Source organism: Phaseolus vulgaris, chromosome 8 (assembly GCF_000499845.2).
Source record: "Phaseolus vulgaris cultivar G19833 chromosome 8, P. vulgaris v2.0, whole genome shotgun sequence".
In the NCBI taxonomy this organism is placed as follows: Eukaryota; Viridiplantae; Streptophyta; class Magnoliopsida; order Fabales; family Fabaceae; genus Phaseolus; species Phaseolus vulgaris.
The window spans coordinates 47325519-47342414 of record NC_023752.2 but is presented as its reverse complement, the minus strand read 5'-3'; the positions used below and the strand labels follow the sequence as shown (position 1 = coordinate 47342414).

General features: G+C 32.0%; 1 protein-coding gene across 2 annotated transcripts; it reads left to right on the top strand.

The window, feature by feature from the left end:
• Positions 1-6988: 6988 nt before the first annotated feature.
• Positions 6989-16650, top strand: LOC137824460 (uncharacterized). Of its 2 annotated transcripts, none has more exons than XM_068630111.1 (14): positions 6989-7067; positions 7181-7345; positions 7436-7523; positions 10559-10658; positions 10738-10811; positions 10933-11004; positions 11253-11330; positions 12058-12182; positions 12433-12505; positions 13296-13357; positions 13435-13818; positions 14989-15091; positions 15668-15888; positions 16430-16650. In XM_068630111.1, the coding sequence occupies exons 2-13, from the start codon at positions 7266-7268 to the stop codon at positions 15857-15859; spliced, it is 1431 nt and encodes a 476-aa protein (XP_068486212.1). In that variant the 5' UTR covers positions 6989-7067; positions 7181-7265; the 3' UTR covers positions 15860-15888; positions 16430-16650. The 2 variants fall into 2 exon arrangements, with proteins under 2 accessions (XP_068486212.1, XP_068486211.1); XM_068630110.1 differs by having other exon boundaries at positions 6991-7082.
• The last annotated feature ends 246 nt before the right edge of the window (positions 16651-16896 follow it).

The following is a 16896-nucleotide window of genomic DNA, read 5'->3' as shown; positions in this document are numbered from 1 at the left end:
ATTAGTCTCTCCAAACGTAGTAATTTCTGATTTTTTTTAATCATAATACTGATGCATTAATTATAAAAAAGTTATGATAAACAGGAAATGAACTTTAAGCATAATAATAATAATTCGTGGTTAAATAATATCAGTGTGCTGTAGTGTAGATAAAAAAAAACGTGATACTGATAACAATTATTAACGTGATTATGACATCTTTAAGTGATTATATAAGATGTTAAATTAGTAACTAATCATTATAATGTTGGTTTATATTAATTCTTATGCATATGTGGGAAATAAATATTAGAAGTATGAGAGTAAGATGTATGTCTTGTTTATTTAAATTAAAATTAGTAACTCCTGAAATACATGAGTATTTTATTGTGAAATAATATTTTATTATAAAATATATGATTGATGGCTTTGAAGTGTTAGTTTAAGTTGGATGTAAAATTTTATAATGATACATGTGTGTTTTAATAAAAGTTTGTATATTTTAGAGTAAAATGTTTAAAAGGTTCATATCTACGAACCACACATAGGATACGGAAACGACGGAGATATGGTTAAATTGAAAAATATAAAATACGAGACAAAATATATATATATATATAATTAAAATATATTAATATACTTCTTAATTTGAAAAAATTAAAAAATATAAAAAAATTAATATATATATATATATATATATATATATTTATAAAAAAATCTAACAAAAAGATAAACATATTTAAATTATAATGATTGAATTTTACATTTGTTCATTAATTGTAATTATATTTACATAATTATAAAAATATTTATCATAATAATTATCAAAATATTTATCTTGATTATATTTACATAATCATACAGATATTTATTTTTAAATGTTTATATTTATATAATCATAAAAATATTTATCATTAAATATAATCATAAAAATAATTATTTAATTACATTTATATTATCATATAAATATTTATGAATAAGTAGTAATTAATAACTAGTTATATTTATTTAAAGTTATTTAAAGTATTATAATTAAATATAAAATATTGTGATTTAAATTTTTTTTTTTTTTTTGAAGTTAAAATTTAATCTTATAATATTAATATTTAATAAAATATTACTGTTTAAAAATTAATTTAAATTATAAAATGTAATTTAATGGCAAGCCCCAAAGCAAGCACGGTGTGATTGTCTTGTCACTCTTGAAATAAATAAAGGAAAAGCAGTAGGCACAACACATGTCATGTCAATTTCCCTTTTTAAAAAAAAATTCAAAACGTTTCATCTTCTTCTTCCTTTCATCAGAACTTCATTCACAGTCTTCTTCCTCACTCATTCATCTTCTCCATTCTCCTCCGCATCCTGCGCATTTAAAAGTATCCACCGCATGTCCACAATCTGGGTTGTGTCCGGCCTAGTTCATTGCATTCGACACAGTGTCGACCTCTTGTCGATCAGGTATCCGTGTCCAATACGCATTCGACGTGCGGAAGCGGCCTTCACCGGCCGTGTCGGAGCTTCATAGGTTCATATTCTTAGAAGGATAGAGGTGATTTCACAACATTTGTTGATATTTGCAGATACTCTACCTATTTTACATGTCTTTTGAATAAGAATTTTTTCTATAATTTGAAACTTATCACACTTGCGTCTGTTCATCCAAACAAAGTTTTACATATGTTGAGACATGATGCTTATAAAATCATGTTTTACACTATGTTGTTAAGCACATAATTAAAACCAACCAAATATTGGGTGATTTCACAACATGTTTTCTTGTTGATTTTTGCACATATTCTACATATTTTACATGCCTTTTGAATAAGAATTTTTTTCTATAATTTGACACTTATCACACTTGCGTTTGTTCATCCAAACAAAGTTTTACATTTGTTGAGACATGATGCTTATGAAATCATGTTTTACACTATGTTGTTAAGCACATGATCAAAACCAACCAAATATTGGGTTTGCTGAACTTTAATATAACAAATTATAAGACTCTTTGATAATCACATCTTCTTGGGGTTCTCTTTTATTAGATTTTGATGATTTTCTCTTTTGTTTACATTTGACACTAGATTTTCCAAACTTACCACAATGATGACAAACAATCTTATGATTCTTCTTAATATGTATTTTTACTTTTTTAAGTCATAGCAAAGACCAAACTTATCTAATGCATGTTTATCATTTGGACAGAGGAGGTTTAGATATTTTGAGCTTCCAACAATTTTTTCAAAAATCATGCTTACAACATGTAATTTTTTCCCACCATATATTTTTTTATTTTTATAGCATCATATGCACGAGTGTATTCTAAGCATGACATTTTTTTTAGTTGTTATGTGATCTTGCTTGAACTTTTCATTTTATAACCAAAACTTTGAATTTTTGTTTTAGTTTTAGATATTGCTTAGTGATCTTGTTGCAACTATTAAGAAGATCTTCATAAGAAAGATTATTCTCGTCATCTTCATCAAATGATAAGTATGATGAGTTTTATGAGGTTACAACAAAAGAGTTAAGGTTAGAAATTATCTCATCCTCTATGCCTGTCATCATACAGAGATTTGCATGTTTTGTGTCTGACTCTGAGTCTAAGTCTTTTCCATGTAGTCATCAGACTCTTCTTTTTGAATCTTGACTTTTAGTTAAGCTTGGGACACTCCTTTTTTGTGTGATCTAGTCGTCTACACTCATAGCAAATGATCTTTGAACTTTCTTCTTCCTTCTTTTCTTAATGAAGTTTTCTTTTCTTTTGTTAGGAAACCTTTTATTCCCTTGTTCTCTCCATTTCAACATCTTCTTAAACTTCTTTGACATAAGAGATATTTACTCATTAATTAAGGTTTCCAATTGAACCTTAAAAGTATCATTTTCTTACTCTAGAGCTTTCAGAGCTCTAATTTCCTTACATATAAGTTCGGTTTGATTTGGGGTAGGCCTTGCATCTAATCCTCAAGATCTTGGAGATGCATCTCATGCAATCTCAAGATTTTTAGGAGTTTATCCTATGTGAGCTTTTTCAGATCGCATGCCTCTTAGACATTATAATGGTCTTAGGTTCTCAAACCTTTGACATATTATAGAGAAACTTTGTTCTTAAGCTTCTAACCTGTTTAAAAGAATCTCGATCTTTGAAATAGGTCATCCATCGTTTCACCATCTTCCATCTTTCATGATGAAAGACTCGTACTAACACATGAGGGTGGAAACTTTCCTCTGTTAGACATCCATATTACCTTCATAGTTGATTTTCATGGAGTCCTAAACCTCCTTGACAATTTTTAACCTATAAACCTTTTATATATTCACCCTAAGATAAAACACATATTAGATTATACCTTGCTTTGTTGTTTAGCTGAACTTGATCAAAATCGTCTTGTGTCCAGTCATCCTCTAAAGTTTTGATGGCGATATCATCTTTTGTGATGGTCGTCCATGGTTGAGGATGTGTGGACTTTATGTGTATCTTCATGAAATCCTTTCAGTAGGGTTAGTCTTCCCCTAGGAATGTTGGTGACCTTGGCCTTATGAGGGAAGTTCCCTAAACGAAGACATGCCTTTCCAAACTAGCCATGTGATAGAGGTTGAACTCTAACAATTATGAAAATAGGTGAAATACAAAACAAAGGAAATATGCATTGGATTTTTAACAGATGCAGGTCATTTAACATGCAAACCTGCACTCAGTCCTATTGATAATCATGAAAAATTCTCTTCTACTGGAAGTGTTCCTTTCACATATATTCAAGCCTATAGAAGATTGATTGGAAGACTTATGTATCTCACTAATACCCGACCTGACATAACATTTTTTGGGCAACAACTTTCTCAGTTTCTTGTTAAGCCTACAATTGCTCACTATATTGCAGCGATTAGAATTCTCATATATATTAAAGGAGCTTCAAGTCTTGGTTTATTTTTCTCTTCCAACACTTCTGCTTATCTCAAAGCCTTTTGGTTTTAGTGTGTATCTTGAGAATTCTCTCATATCCTGGAAATCAAAGAAGCTAGGAACAATATCAAAGAGTTGTTGTGAAGCTGAATACAGGGCAATGACCACTGTTACATGTGAAATTCAATGGCTAACTTATCTTCTTCAAGATTTCAAAGTTCCTTTTGAGCAACCATCTCTTTTATACTGTGACAATGACTCAACAAGATACATTGCAGCAAATCCAGTGTTTCACGAGCGTACAAAACATATAGAAATAGATTGTCATGTTGTTAGAGAAAAATTAAAGAAGGGTCTCATCCATTTGCTTCCCATTTCCACCACAAAACAACTGGCTGACATTTATACCAAAGCTTGAAGTCCCCAATCTTTTAAGAGTATTTGTTCCAAACTGGGTCTCATCAATATTTGCTCCCCAGCTTGTGGGGGATATTAAAGGATATGGATACCAGAGTTATAGAAGGATCCTAATATTAATTATGCATTTTCTAATTATTAGTTGTTTCTCTTTATAGAGGTGAATAACCTTTATTTTGTTTTGTCTGTTATGATTCTAGTATTTATTGCTTGATTATTTCTCTCTTTAGCTAGACTTAGAATGAGTGTACTGCTTGTATATATTCAGACTATTTGTTTTGATCTCAATGGAATAATATTAGAGATATTCATTATCATATCCTTTGCCTTCCTTTTTACTCTTTTGTTCATTTTTGTTCTATTTTATAATAATAAGATTTTCTCGTGTTTTGGAGTTGTCTATTTTGTTGTATCCTCAGGAATCATTTGACATGTAGTGCATCAATAGATCGTTTGTTAAGATCGTCTAGAGTTAAGTCTAATGAGATCGTTTGGTGTGACTTTTTATTGTTGAATCGTCTTGATGTACATATAATGAGTTCGTCTATCAGATTTGACACACACATCGTCTAACATGTTAACTCTTCATGAACGTCTTGGTGAACCATATAATGTGTCTATATACCAAGGATCGTCATACACATTCAACATTGTTTGATCATCTAATGGTTTAAACAACCTAGAACATTTAGTGAGTCTTTATATAAATCTCTACACTTAGTAGCTTCATTGGAACACTTAACACATCTTATAGTGTTTGTTAACATCAAAACTCATAGACTCTCATATCACGAGATTGTCTAATGGGTGATAGACCATGTAGCGGTTACTGGACCGCCTAACACACTATCGATATCAAAAACTTTTCGAAACTCACTTTAGCAAAACTCTCTTTCTTTGGTTAATTGCAAATTAATAAAATGCAATTCAAAGAGATAATGGTAGAGAGAGATTTACACTATGTGTTTTTATACTAGTTCATCTAAAAATCTAGACTACGTTTAGTTCTTGATCAACACGATCAAGTTACATTGATAGACTAACACTATAGGATATAATGCGAATATTATTTAGACCCTAATCACTTATGACTTAACACAATATTATTTTTACCATAGTCACTCTTGGCTAAATACATAATATTATTTTGACCAGATTCACTTCTGCTAACACATAAAGTATTTTTTGGACTACAATAATCCTGACTAAACACTAAGTGTTAACATGTAGTCATTTCTTTTAAAATATTTTTTTAACATGCAACTACTATGGTTAAAGTGTGAGTATTCTTTGAACTAAAAAAACACTTAGACTAAATCTTTCAATTTCAAATGTTTATATAACAATTTCTAACACATATTTTATAAATTAAAAATAAAATATAAAAACTATCTTGATCCGTTTCACAAAAATATTTTAAATATTTCATATTTAAATGATAATATTATAATTTAAAATAATAAATAAATTATATATATTTAAATATATTTATTTTTCTTAAATGTAATATATTAAATTTTAATATTAGTTATACAATAATTTATAAGTTCAAATTAAATGAATTAAGAATCATAATATAAAATAAATACAATTGTTATATTAAAAATACATTATAGAAAAAATTGGAGATTAATTAATATTTTAAAATACTTAACACGATAAAATGAAATGAATAATAGTTAGCCGCACTATCATATTTTTAAAATTATAAACTTAATTTATAATATTATAATATTAAAGAAGTAAAAAAAAAATGTTAATATATTACATTTAATATCGTATTAAATATATTCTATCATAATTAAAATTAAAATTACATCAATTATTAATTGCATAATCTAAATATAGATAAATCCTACCAAAAACAAAAGTATTATAATCTACACTAATAATCTGTACAGATATAAACCCTAAAAAAAAATACAAAATATAATTATTTATGAAGTATTATTATCATATTAATAAAAAACAAATAGTTGTAATTTATGCATGGTTTAAAAATAATCTTCATTCTTAAATATATTATAATAAATTTTCAATTAAATAATCTTTCATAACCGTGCCATGTATGTTCATGATAATTTTATTCTTCTTCTCAAGTGAATGTTTTATGCAGAATCTTTTCCAATCTTTTTCACCCACTCTACATGTTCATTTGTATTAAGGCAAAAGCAAATTCTACCAACAATAAAAAGTTAAATATTTGTATCTGTAAAAAAAACATTTACATTTAGGTAGACAATTTTTTTTATATAATATTAATAACATTTTATTAATTAGTATTATATTATATAACTTATTATACACAAAAATAAAAATCTTTTTTAGAAAATAATTTTATTGTTAAAAAATATGGAAACTTCTTAAAAATATTTCTTATAGAGGGATTAAACTTTTCAAAGAATAAACTTTTTAAAAAAGTTTTATTGATCTGTGTCATTCATGTTCTTATAATTTTAAGAAGCAGTTGGTTTTTAACTATGAAATTAAAAAATAAATTAAAATTTGTGGCTGGAAAATAATTATTTTGGAAGGTACTCTGATAATTTCATATCTCCTTAATTTTAAAAATAGTGTAAAAAATAATATATTAATATATGTATTTAATTTTAAAATAAAAATATCAATAATCTCTTCTCCTCGTTTTGATTATTTAACTAAAATAAAAACTGAATTAGATCTTATCTTGCCATATTTACAACTGAAAACGGAGACGTTACAAGCTGTTGCGTGGCCATTGCTTCCGCCATCATCTTCTTCATATCTTCGTGTTAGGGTTTTCGAAGTTTGACTTTTCCTTCGTTTCTTCTCACTCACTACATTTCTTCGTGGTCAATTAATTTCCCAAACCTATAATTAACCTTATCCAACGCAAAACTGCAGTTCCTTCATAATTTCTTTAGCCAATTTGCGAAATCCACGCCATTCGACACGGTAGGACACACTTGTTCTTCGTGAGAAGCTAGAGATGGCGAGGAAAACGAGTAACTGTGCCATATGCGAGAATTCGAATCAAGCTTCCATTTGTTCTATCTGTGTTAACTACAGGTTTTTTTAGTGCAGTTTTTTTTGTTATTGTGTTTCGTGTATTTGATTGGTTGATTTCTTTATTTATTTGTTTTTGATGATATTTTTTAGGTTGAATGAGTATAATACTTCCTTGAAGTCGCTGAAAGACCGTCGAGATTCTTTGTACTCAAAATTGAGCGAAGTTCTTGTCCAAAAGGTTTGAATTACGGCTTGTCTTGTAATACACTAAACTAAAACGGCATGATTCTAAGTTAGTAGATATTATTTGAAAATTATTATGATCCTCTTCAATTTTATTTTAAATGCATGGAGTGCAACGGAATTTTTAAGCTTAGGGGTATGGGTATATGCAAATGGAAGATGAAAAAAGTAAAATAAATACATCAAGCAATTATAGGTGACCTAAAGTTCAATGGTGGTAGTGAAAGGAAGAAATTCCCAAGTGTACCTGATGTATTATTACCTGTACTATTGCAGTCATATAGGATTTCACTTGAATTGATAGAAACCATTCCTGCTGGTGTAATAAGCCCATTCTGGTCTATAGTCGTAGGCCCAAGAATTAGAAGCAGGATTGATTGTTTAATGATATCTCTGTTTCGGGGTATTTCTGTTAGAGTCCGGTTAGCAAAGGAAGAGTATCTGGGGAATGGCTGATTCTTTCTGAGGGGAGTGGGTTTGGTTATATTTTCCCTTCGTAAGAATGTTGGGATTATTCTCAGGATCCGTTTCAGGATATTTGGAGCAGCGAGACTCCTCTCTTGCTCCTCTCTGGAAACTTGCCTTCTTGCCTCTCTATTCTGTTATTTTCATTCCCTGAGTGTAGTGCAGGTACCATTGATAGACATTGTATCATTGGTGCTTTCATTGAGAGAAGCTTGTCCATTCACATTTGAGTACGGTAATGATGTCACACAGCCTCCTTGAATTTGACCTCACCGTGATTAAGCTCACAATCCAGTCCCGTGGAGCCTCCATCATTGCTCAATCTACATTGATGAGTCACACTCATCAAAGCTTGACTCCTTTCTCCTCTATCGTTGACCTCTTGCTCTCTGTTTGGACCATTGTTGACAAGATGTGCGCAACATGACTCAGTTCTCATTTCCTCTCCTAGCTCTCGAACACAAAATCAACCTCCTTTGATGAAACTGTGATGGCCAAATGTGTGGACCTTCTCTCCTTCGTTGGAGAGGATCTTGTGGGATTTGCTTGTGAAGGCTCATATGTACTTCTCTGTCTAGGATATATGCCCAAGATACCAGATCGGTGCTCCATGTAAGTTCTACCTTCATTCCCACTCTTTTGAATGAGTATCATGTGTCATTGGTTGGAGGACATTATAGTTTTACTAAGACAAATGAGAGTCTTGCTGCCGACTTCTTTTGGAAGGGAATGAAACAAGGCATCATGACACATTTGCAAGTGTGACATTTGTTAGTGTGACAAATATCAAGTGATGTCTCTTAGTTACCGCAACCTATCCCCATCGCCATCCCCAATGCTGTTTGGGTAGATATTTCCCTTGATTTTCTCACGGGCCTGCCATGCTCGCATGAATTTTAGGTGATACTGGTGGTTGTAGGGAGATAGTCCAAATATGTGCATTTTCTTCCCCTAAAGCATCCTTTCACATTTAGGTCTCCTGCATAAGTATTCATTCAAGAGGTAGCTAAATTTTATGGTTTTCCCAAGTCTATCATTAGTGATAGGACCTCTTTTTCTTGGGTAGTTTTTGGAGTGAATTATTTCACCTCCTAGGAACCATGTTGCATAAGCACATCTTACCATCCGCAAATAGACTAAAGGAAGTGGAGAATCGCTGTTTGGAAGTATTTTTCATTGCTTTTCCTTCGAGCAATCAGCCAAATGGTACATGTGGCTCTCCTGGGTCAAATTCTAGTATAACACCTCTTCCCATACGGCTACAAGTTCAACTCTCTTTAAAATTGTCTATTGCCTTTCTCCACCCTTCGAAACCCAGTACCTTCTTGGTTGGACTCCAGTGGACTCGATTGCTGCTGTCTTAATTGCTGGGATGAGGCACTCTGACAATTGAAGTACCATCTCCATCAAGCTCAGCAAACCATGAAGAATGCTAACAAGCATCGCCAACTTAGTGTTGGTGATTGGGTGTAAGTCAATCTCTGGCCCCATTTCTAACTTTCAATGGCTCACCACATCAATGCCAAATTGCCCACTACAATGAACCATTTCAATTCTGTCTAAGGTTAGAGCCATTGCATACAAGTTGCAGATACTTGATCAGGCTCAGATTCATCCGATTTTTCATGTGTTTTAGCTGAAACAATCTGTCACCAAGGGATCTCCTTTATCTGCCATGCCCCCTGGTCTTGTATTTGCTGAGGCAGACCTTCCAGCACCAGAGACAGTGTTTGCTGTGTGAGAAGGCAAAGACTGAACCTGTTCTGCAGAATGGCTCATCCTTTGGAAGTCACAACCTGTCAAGGAAGCCACTTGGGAGTTTGCAACAAACATTTGTGCCGAGTTTCCCAGTTTCAGCCTTGAGGGCAAGGCTAATTCTGTTGGGCAGGGTAGTGATAGAAACCATTCCTCCATGTGGAATAAGCCTGTTCAGCTCTATAGTCGTAGGCCCAAGCATAAGAAGCAGGATTGATTGCTAGTGGTATTTCTGTTTAGGGGTATTTTCTTTAAGAGTTTGGTAAGTAAATGAGGGGTATTTGGGGGATGGCTGATTTTGTGAGAGGGGAGTGGGTTGGTTATATTTTCCCTCTGTAAGAATTTTGGGATTATCCTTGGATCTGTTAGTGGATATTTGGAGCAAAGAGATTCCTCTCTTGCTTGGGGGAGGGCTCTTCTCCTGGAAACTTATCTTCTTGTCCCTCAATTCTGTTATTTTTATTCTCTGACTGCAGGTACCTCTGATAGGCATCATGCACCCTAGATTAAAATTTAATACTTATTCCTGCTCCCAATCTATTATTAAGTTACTTGTAAGTGGTTTTAATAACATATTTATTTTCTATTGCCTGTGCCTTTTGCTCTGCATGCTTATGTTAGTACCTTTTTTCTTTCCCTGTGAATCTTAGTGCCAATTCTTTTTATTGCGTTGGCCATTGTTGACTTATATGTAGTGTGGAATTTCCCATTAGTGGCTAATGTGCTCTGCTACAACCTTATATTTCTGCAAGGCACCTTGTGACATTGGTATTCAGTTGTTCTAATTGTTTTGTTCATAATGTTGAGAAGGGAAAGGGAGATGACCAAGAAAATTATATAGTGCTTCAAAATGAAAAGCTTGCAAGGTTGAAGGAGAAACTTCATCGCAGTAAGGAGCAAGTTACTCAAGGTTAGCAACCTTCATATACATATAAATTTCTATAGATGCAAATTTCACTTTAAACCTAAAATAATGGTTAACATCACAGGAAGAGCTAAGATAGAGACTGTGTCTGCTGATCTGAAACATAAATATGGGTTACTTGAATCTGCCCTTTCTACGGTACTTCAGTTCCTGTTTTTGACTTTACTATGTCATTGCTATTGCTATAGTCATATGGGTATTATTGTTCTAGTTCAATTTGAATGTATATGTGGTGAATAATACTTTTTTTGCTTTACAGTTGGAAAAAAATCGAGTGGAACAACTTGAAAAGTTCTACCCCAATCTTATATGTACCCAGAGCCTAGGGCATGTGAGCACTGTTTTTTATGGTTACTTCCAATATTTGGTATTTTGTTTTAGTGCACAGTACTGGTTTTCCAAGTAAAGCAATGATATAAAAATTAGTATTTAAAACTGATCAGCTTTTCCTCAAGATTCAATCAGATGTCGAGGTTAAAGATTTATGTTCATTTGATGCTTTTCTTCTAAAATCATAGATGGAATATCTGTTGCTTTTCTTGGAAGCTCAAAATTAACCCATATAAATATATTTTGCAGGTGGCAATTACCTCGGAGCGTCTTCATAAGCAGTCTGTGGTGATAAAACAGATATGCAAGTTGTTCCCACAACGGCGGGTAATATAAACCTATGATGTTCACTGTTTTGTTGGTTTATTAAGTTCGATTTCCTCTTGAGATTGTCAGATATTGTGCTTACTAGGTGGGACTTATTACAGTAATCACGTGCATTGTGGATTTTCATAGATAGTTGCTTTGGCGACTCACTATTTTTTCTTCAAACCTTTTTTATACCTATATCATCTTGTCACTTTAGAACAATCAGCGTTATCACCACATGGAAAAATAGTGTATTTAAGCTGGTTTGGATGAATATGAGTGGCCATGATATTGTAATGGTTTCTTAACCGGGTGAGGCTGGAAGAGAGAGCATTATTCCTAATTTGACTTTTCTATACATTTTAAAAGTTTGGTTAATTGAAATGAATTGCAAATTGTATGACTTTTTGATATTTTTTTATATTTTTCTTTTGTAATTATATATATATATATTATTTATTTATTATTTTTTTTTCTCAAGAAAATAGTAGTACTAATGTTATGTCACAAGGAAAAACATTGTTAGAAAATGAAGATAAAAAAAGATTTGTTTGATGTTCTTAAAATTTAAGAAAAACTCCTTATAGGGGAAACTTGAGACCCAGGCATCCCGTTATAATTGGTAAGTTTTTGGTCTGAAATAATAACTTGTTTCACAACCATTTTCTTTATGTATAGTGTTATATGCTCTGTTATTATGCCCCTTTCTAACATTCCTATGGTGTTCATGTCCTTCTGGTGTCAGGTGGTCATAGAGGGAGAGATAAGGGATGGTTGTAGTGGTCAATATGATCAAATTTGCAATGCCCGATTACCCAGAGCACTTGATCCTCACTCTGTTCCATCAGAAGAGCTTTCCGCTTCTTTAGGGTAGGCATTTTTTTCTTTTGTCTAAAGCATATGTAGTGCATTTATAAAAGTGAATTATATCTGGGGTAGACAACACTTTTGTTCTCAAAATTGTAATATATATTCATGTCAATATTAAGCACATATTTCATATCCTATTTGAGTTCATCCAGTGGTAAAACTAAAACTTCCTTATTGCTTAAATTAGAAATTAGAATATTTTTCGTTAAATTGTAACCTGTTATTTTCATGTTTGCATTTTGCAATGCAGATACATGGTGCAACTTTTAAATCTTGTTGTTCACAACTTGGCTGCCCCAGCACTTCATAACTCAGGTTTTGCGGTAAGCAATGTCCAAGCAATAGATAAATGTTAAGTCAAGAATGTGTTCAAAATATTCAGGTCAAGCATGGTTATTATTGGCCATCATCATTTGATGGCCGTTGAATGTTAGAATAGCATTAAAATTCACGTGTTGAATGTTGATGTGTTTTTAACTTAAGGCATACTAACAGCAGACATTTTTATGTACTTCTAACATTAATGTTCTCTCTACTATTGGTTAAATTTATTGGAAAGATTCAAAATCATGAGTGGAACTCATTAAACAAACGAGACTTGTAACATTTTTGTGATTTCTTTTAAGTTTTGATTAATAACAGTATTCAAAAGAGTGTTGTTCAGATTTCTCTTGTAACTTTTAATTTGTATACACTGGTACTACCATCTGCATAAAAGTATTCCTTTTTGGGCATTATTGATCTTGTTCCAAATGCTGTCTATTTGATGCAAGTGTTTTGTGTTACTTTTGATGCTTATAAGATTTTAAGATTTCACCTAGATGAATGTTGACAGGAGTATGGATAAAGAGAATTGTTTTTGCATGTTTTCGTTGAATGTACATAAGAACAAACGATATTTTTGCTAATGTTTAGTTTTAGTGGGTTTTGATTGTCTAACATTTCCTTTTCCTTTTGTTTTCCAATTTGTATTTTCATTTGTATTTTTGTCTGTGGCTGATCCATCTGTATTGTCTTAATGATGCATTGTCTTTTTATTTTCCTATTTTATGGAAATTAATAATGTAAATTTGCAATTGTAATGCATATTTTGTTTCTTTTATGTTACCTCAGGGTTCTTGCTCTCGGATATGGCAACGAGATTCTTATTGGGATGCACGTCCATCCTCGAGGAGGTATTTTGGTCAAAAATATATTTGGATTAAGTATCAGGAACTAAACATTTTAAGCTGGTATACTTTCTTTTGTTCAGCAATGAATATCCCCTTTTCATACCTCGACAAAATTATTGCTCTACTGCTGGAGAAAACTCATGGTCTACTGATAAAAGCTCAAGCAATTTTGGAGTTGCTTCAATGGAATCTGAGAAGAGAAATCGCCTAGATTCATCCGGGAATAGTAACTTCAACTATTCTTTAGCTTCTTTGCATTCTGTCCAAACACATAAAGATTTGCAGAAAGGAATTTCACTTTTAAAGAAAAGTGTTGCATGCATCACAGCTTACTGTTACAACTCCCTATGTTTGGATGCCCCATCAGAGGCATCAACGTTTGAGTCATTTGCTAAGTTATTGGCTACACTCTCATCATCGAAGGAAGTTCGATCTGTTTTTTCCTTGAAAATGGCTCAATCTAGGTATTGTTATATTTATTTAATGTTTCCATAAAATGGACATAATCCATGATACTTAATATACTTTGTAGAAATATTAGTAAATATTTCCAAATTAACCTTATGTAGATGTAATTTTGATGTCTTCTGAAGCATTTATGTATGAATTAATTACCACAAAAACCTTATCCCATTTGCGGCATTTTGATGTCTTAAGAAGCATTTATACATGGATTGATTGAAGACAAAATGGTCAGAGATATTGTTTAGCTTGAGATTGCTCTTAACAACTGCCTCCAATGTTTTTCTTGGTCTTCCTCTCCTTCTCACATGATTAAAATACATGCAATCTATTCTCCTCATTAGTGCTTTCAGTGACCTTTAAACGTGTCCAAACCCCGTTAACTATTCTTCTTTTATTTTAATTTTCTATTGTTTTTCCTCTAACGGTGCTACTCCAATGTCTGCCATATACAATCATTGTGTATGAGGAGATAATTAATCTATTAAATTGTGTAATTATGCAACATGTCTTAATTATCTCGTTACAACTTGTGTTCTATAAAAGTATTTAAAGTTATTTAATTGCAGTTCTTCATCCCAGCGATCTGGGCTGTAGCTTCTAACTGATGGATTACTAAAAGAAATCATGAAGGCCAGTTTTTGAATATACTTGGTGTAGAGAATCAGGATAGAATATCTACATTTAATGTATATCCGTCTATAGCCAACAGAATCACTAATGTAGAGGTGTCAATATATCCTCTAATTATTTGTAATTAATGCAAAGCCTATATATAAATCTATCTCTACTGTGGTTCTTTTAAACACAGTTTTTGTGCCTATTATGCCCCTATTTTTCTCTTCTCTTCCTCTTTAACATTTAGTATCTGGTTTGTTTCTCTTAACTTCCCTTATACATCTAGCTTTTTTCCCTGTTGAAACTGGCTGTCAGAAGAACGAAGTAACTTAGGTCTTCAAAATTTCCAAGGCACTATTGTGTTCGGGAGCATGTGTCAGAGCTCCATCCAGATTCTTGAATTTATTTTTAAGGCTTCTCACTTTTGTAGGGTTTCTGTTTGCAGTAACGTTATGATTTTTACCCAAAGTTTGCTGCAACGTTAAATTTTTTAGAATGCAGATGCAGATAGCATTGAGGTTGAACTTTTTTCTCTTCTTTTCCCTTTGATTCAGGACATGCAAGCAAGTTCAGCAATTAAACAAATCTGTATGGAATATGAATTCTGTTATTTCATCAACTACTTTACTGGAAAGTGCACATTCTGTGCCCACAACGGTAGGTTCTCTCATCACTTCTAATTTGCAAGAAAACGTTGGCAGTGTTAATTGAATTTCTTATGCTTTAGTGCCTTAGATTCATCGCTTATCCATTAAAACAAGTGTCTAGCTTGGGGATTTCTAAAAATTGTTTGAAAAGGAGAATAAAATTTTCTGGGTGAAATTCTTCCTTCTATTTTTTTCAATAACAGGAATATTTCAACATTCAGTGAATACAAGTTTGTTCTAAAGTTAATTTTGAAATCCCTTTTAAGTTACATTCCTCTATTTATTTACCTCGCTTATCCGCTAACTATATAATTAATATTCTAACTGTGTTAACTAACTTCCTAACTCCAAAAAGTATGTCTTTGTTACACTCCTATTTGTTTTTGAGGAGCTGGACTGTATCTGCATGTACAATAGTTAAATCAGTGCCCCAAAGATAGTGCTTTCATATGCAATATTATTACTTATAACACCTAGGATATATGTATCTGGACACAATAATAACTTTCATTTTCGTATAATGGGCATTTTCATTTTTATTATCAATGTTCATCACTGATGGATTTTATACTTTTGCCTATTGCAGAGAATTGAAAATTATCTGCCAAGTTCTACTGCTAGTTTTCTTTACGCCACTGATTTAAATGATGGCAAAAATGAGTGCCTTATTGAAGGGTGGGATATTATTGAGCATCCCACTTTTCCACCCCCACCGTCGCAAAGCGAGGATGTTGAGCATTGGACTCGAGCCATGTTCATAGATGCTAAAAGAAAGTGATCTTCATCTGCAACAGACTTCTGGATTCTGTAGGCCTCTTTCAACAAAATTTTGTTTGCGTAGTTGTTGACAATAATTTACCTATTGATAGTAGCCCACCTTTTTACACAAGTGCATGTTTGGTCAACACTTCATGAGAAATAATCTCTTCGTTTTATTTTTCTTTCAATAGCACTCGTAGAAATATTTTGATTTAAAGCTTATTAACCCCAAAAGTAACTGATTCAAAGTGTGCTAAGCAGCACTGATATTTATTTCTTAGCCTATAGAGAAACACAAGAAAGTTTCACTGTTGAGTTCCAAGTGATAATTGGTTATAGAATATGGTTATTGAACTAACTGTTTACTGCTTCATGTCAAGCCTTGTTAACTATCCCATCGCCTTTTTTCTTTTACGATGTATTATGATTCTGAAGTCTTAACACTCATAATTAGCGAATATTAGCTTTGACATTGAGCCTGAACCATGCTGCATTTTTCCTTGATAGAGTAGTTCTTATTATTTGTAATACAATAAAAAGCCTATATTTTCTTTACTCCCTTGCTAATTGGAATTTATGTACTTGTCAGGTTGAAGGGAATGATTTAACTCTTGTCAGGTAGCATGGTGTGAAAGTCGACATAAGATTCTTGAGGATTAATTTGTAAACTAATTGGAATATTTTAGTTGCTCTCTTGTTTGTAAATATGCCTTATTATAGACTAATGATAATTATTATGTAAATATATAGGCAAGGTTTATTAAAGTCGCCAAAATCTCATCAATAATAACTGATTCACTATTATAGTTATTATCATGATTTCACTGGAGTTGAACTCCTGAATAGCCTTTAATTGTCTTTTGAAGAGATAAACAATCAGTCTGTTATCTTGAGAGTTTTTAAGGATCAAATTAGGTGTAAATGCATAATCAAAATCTGAAAACTATCATTAAAGTATTTTAGAATATTTTGTTTCAAACTTCGAGATAAATGCTTAGCTGTTTTGCTGATCTCTAAAATATTCTTAAGAATTTGAATAATTTAACGTTTTAACCA

Coding starts and splice junctions, on each gene's coding strand:
- LOC137824460 (XM_068630111.1), top strand. CDS start 7,266: ATGGCGAGGAAAACGAGTAACTGTGCCATATGCGAGAATTCGAATCAA. Junction 7,346..7,435: donor TCTATCTGTGTTAACTACAG/GTTTTTTTAGTG, acceptor GATATTTTTTAG/GTTGAATGAGTATAATACTT. Junction 11,331..12,057: donor AGTTGTTCCCACAACGGCGG/GTAATATAAACC, acceptor TTCTGGTGTCAG/GTGGTCATAGAGGGAGAGAT.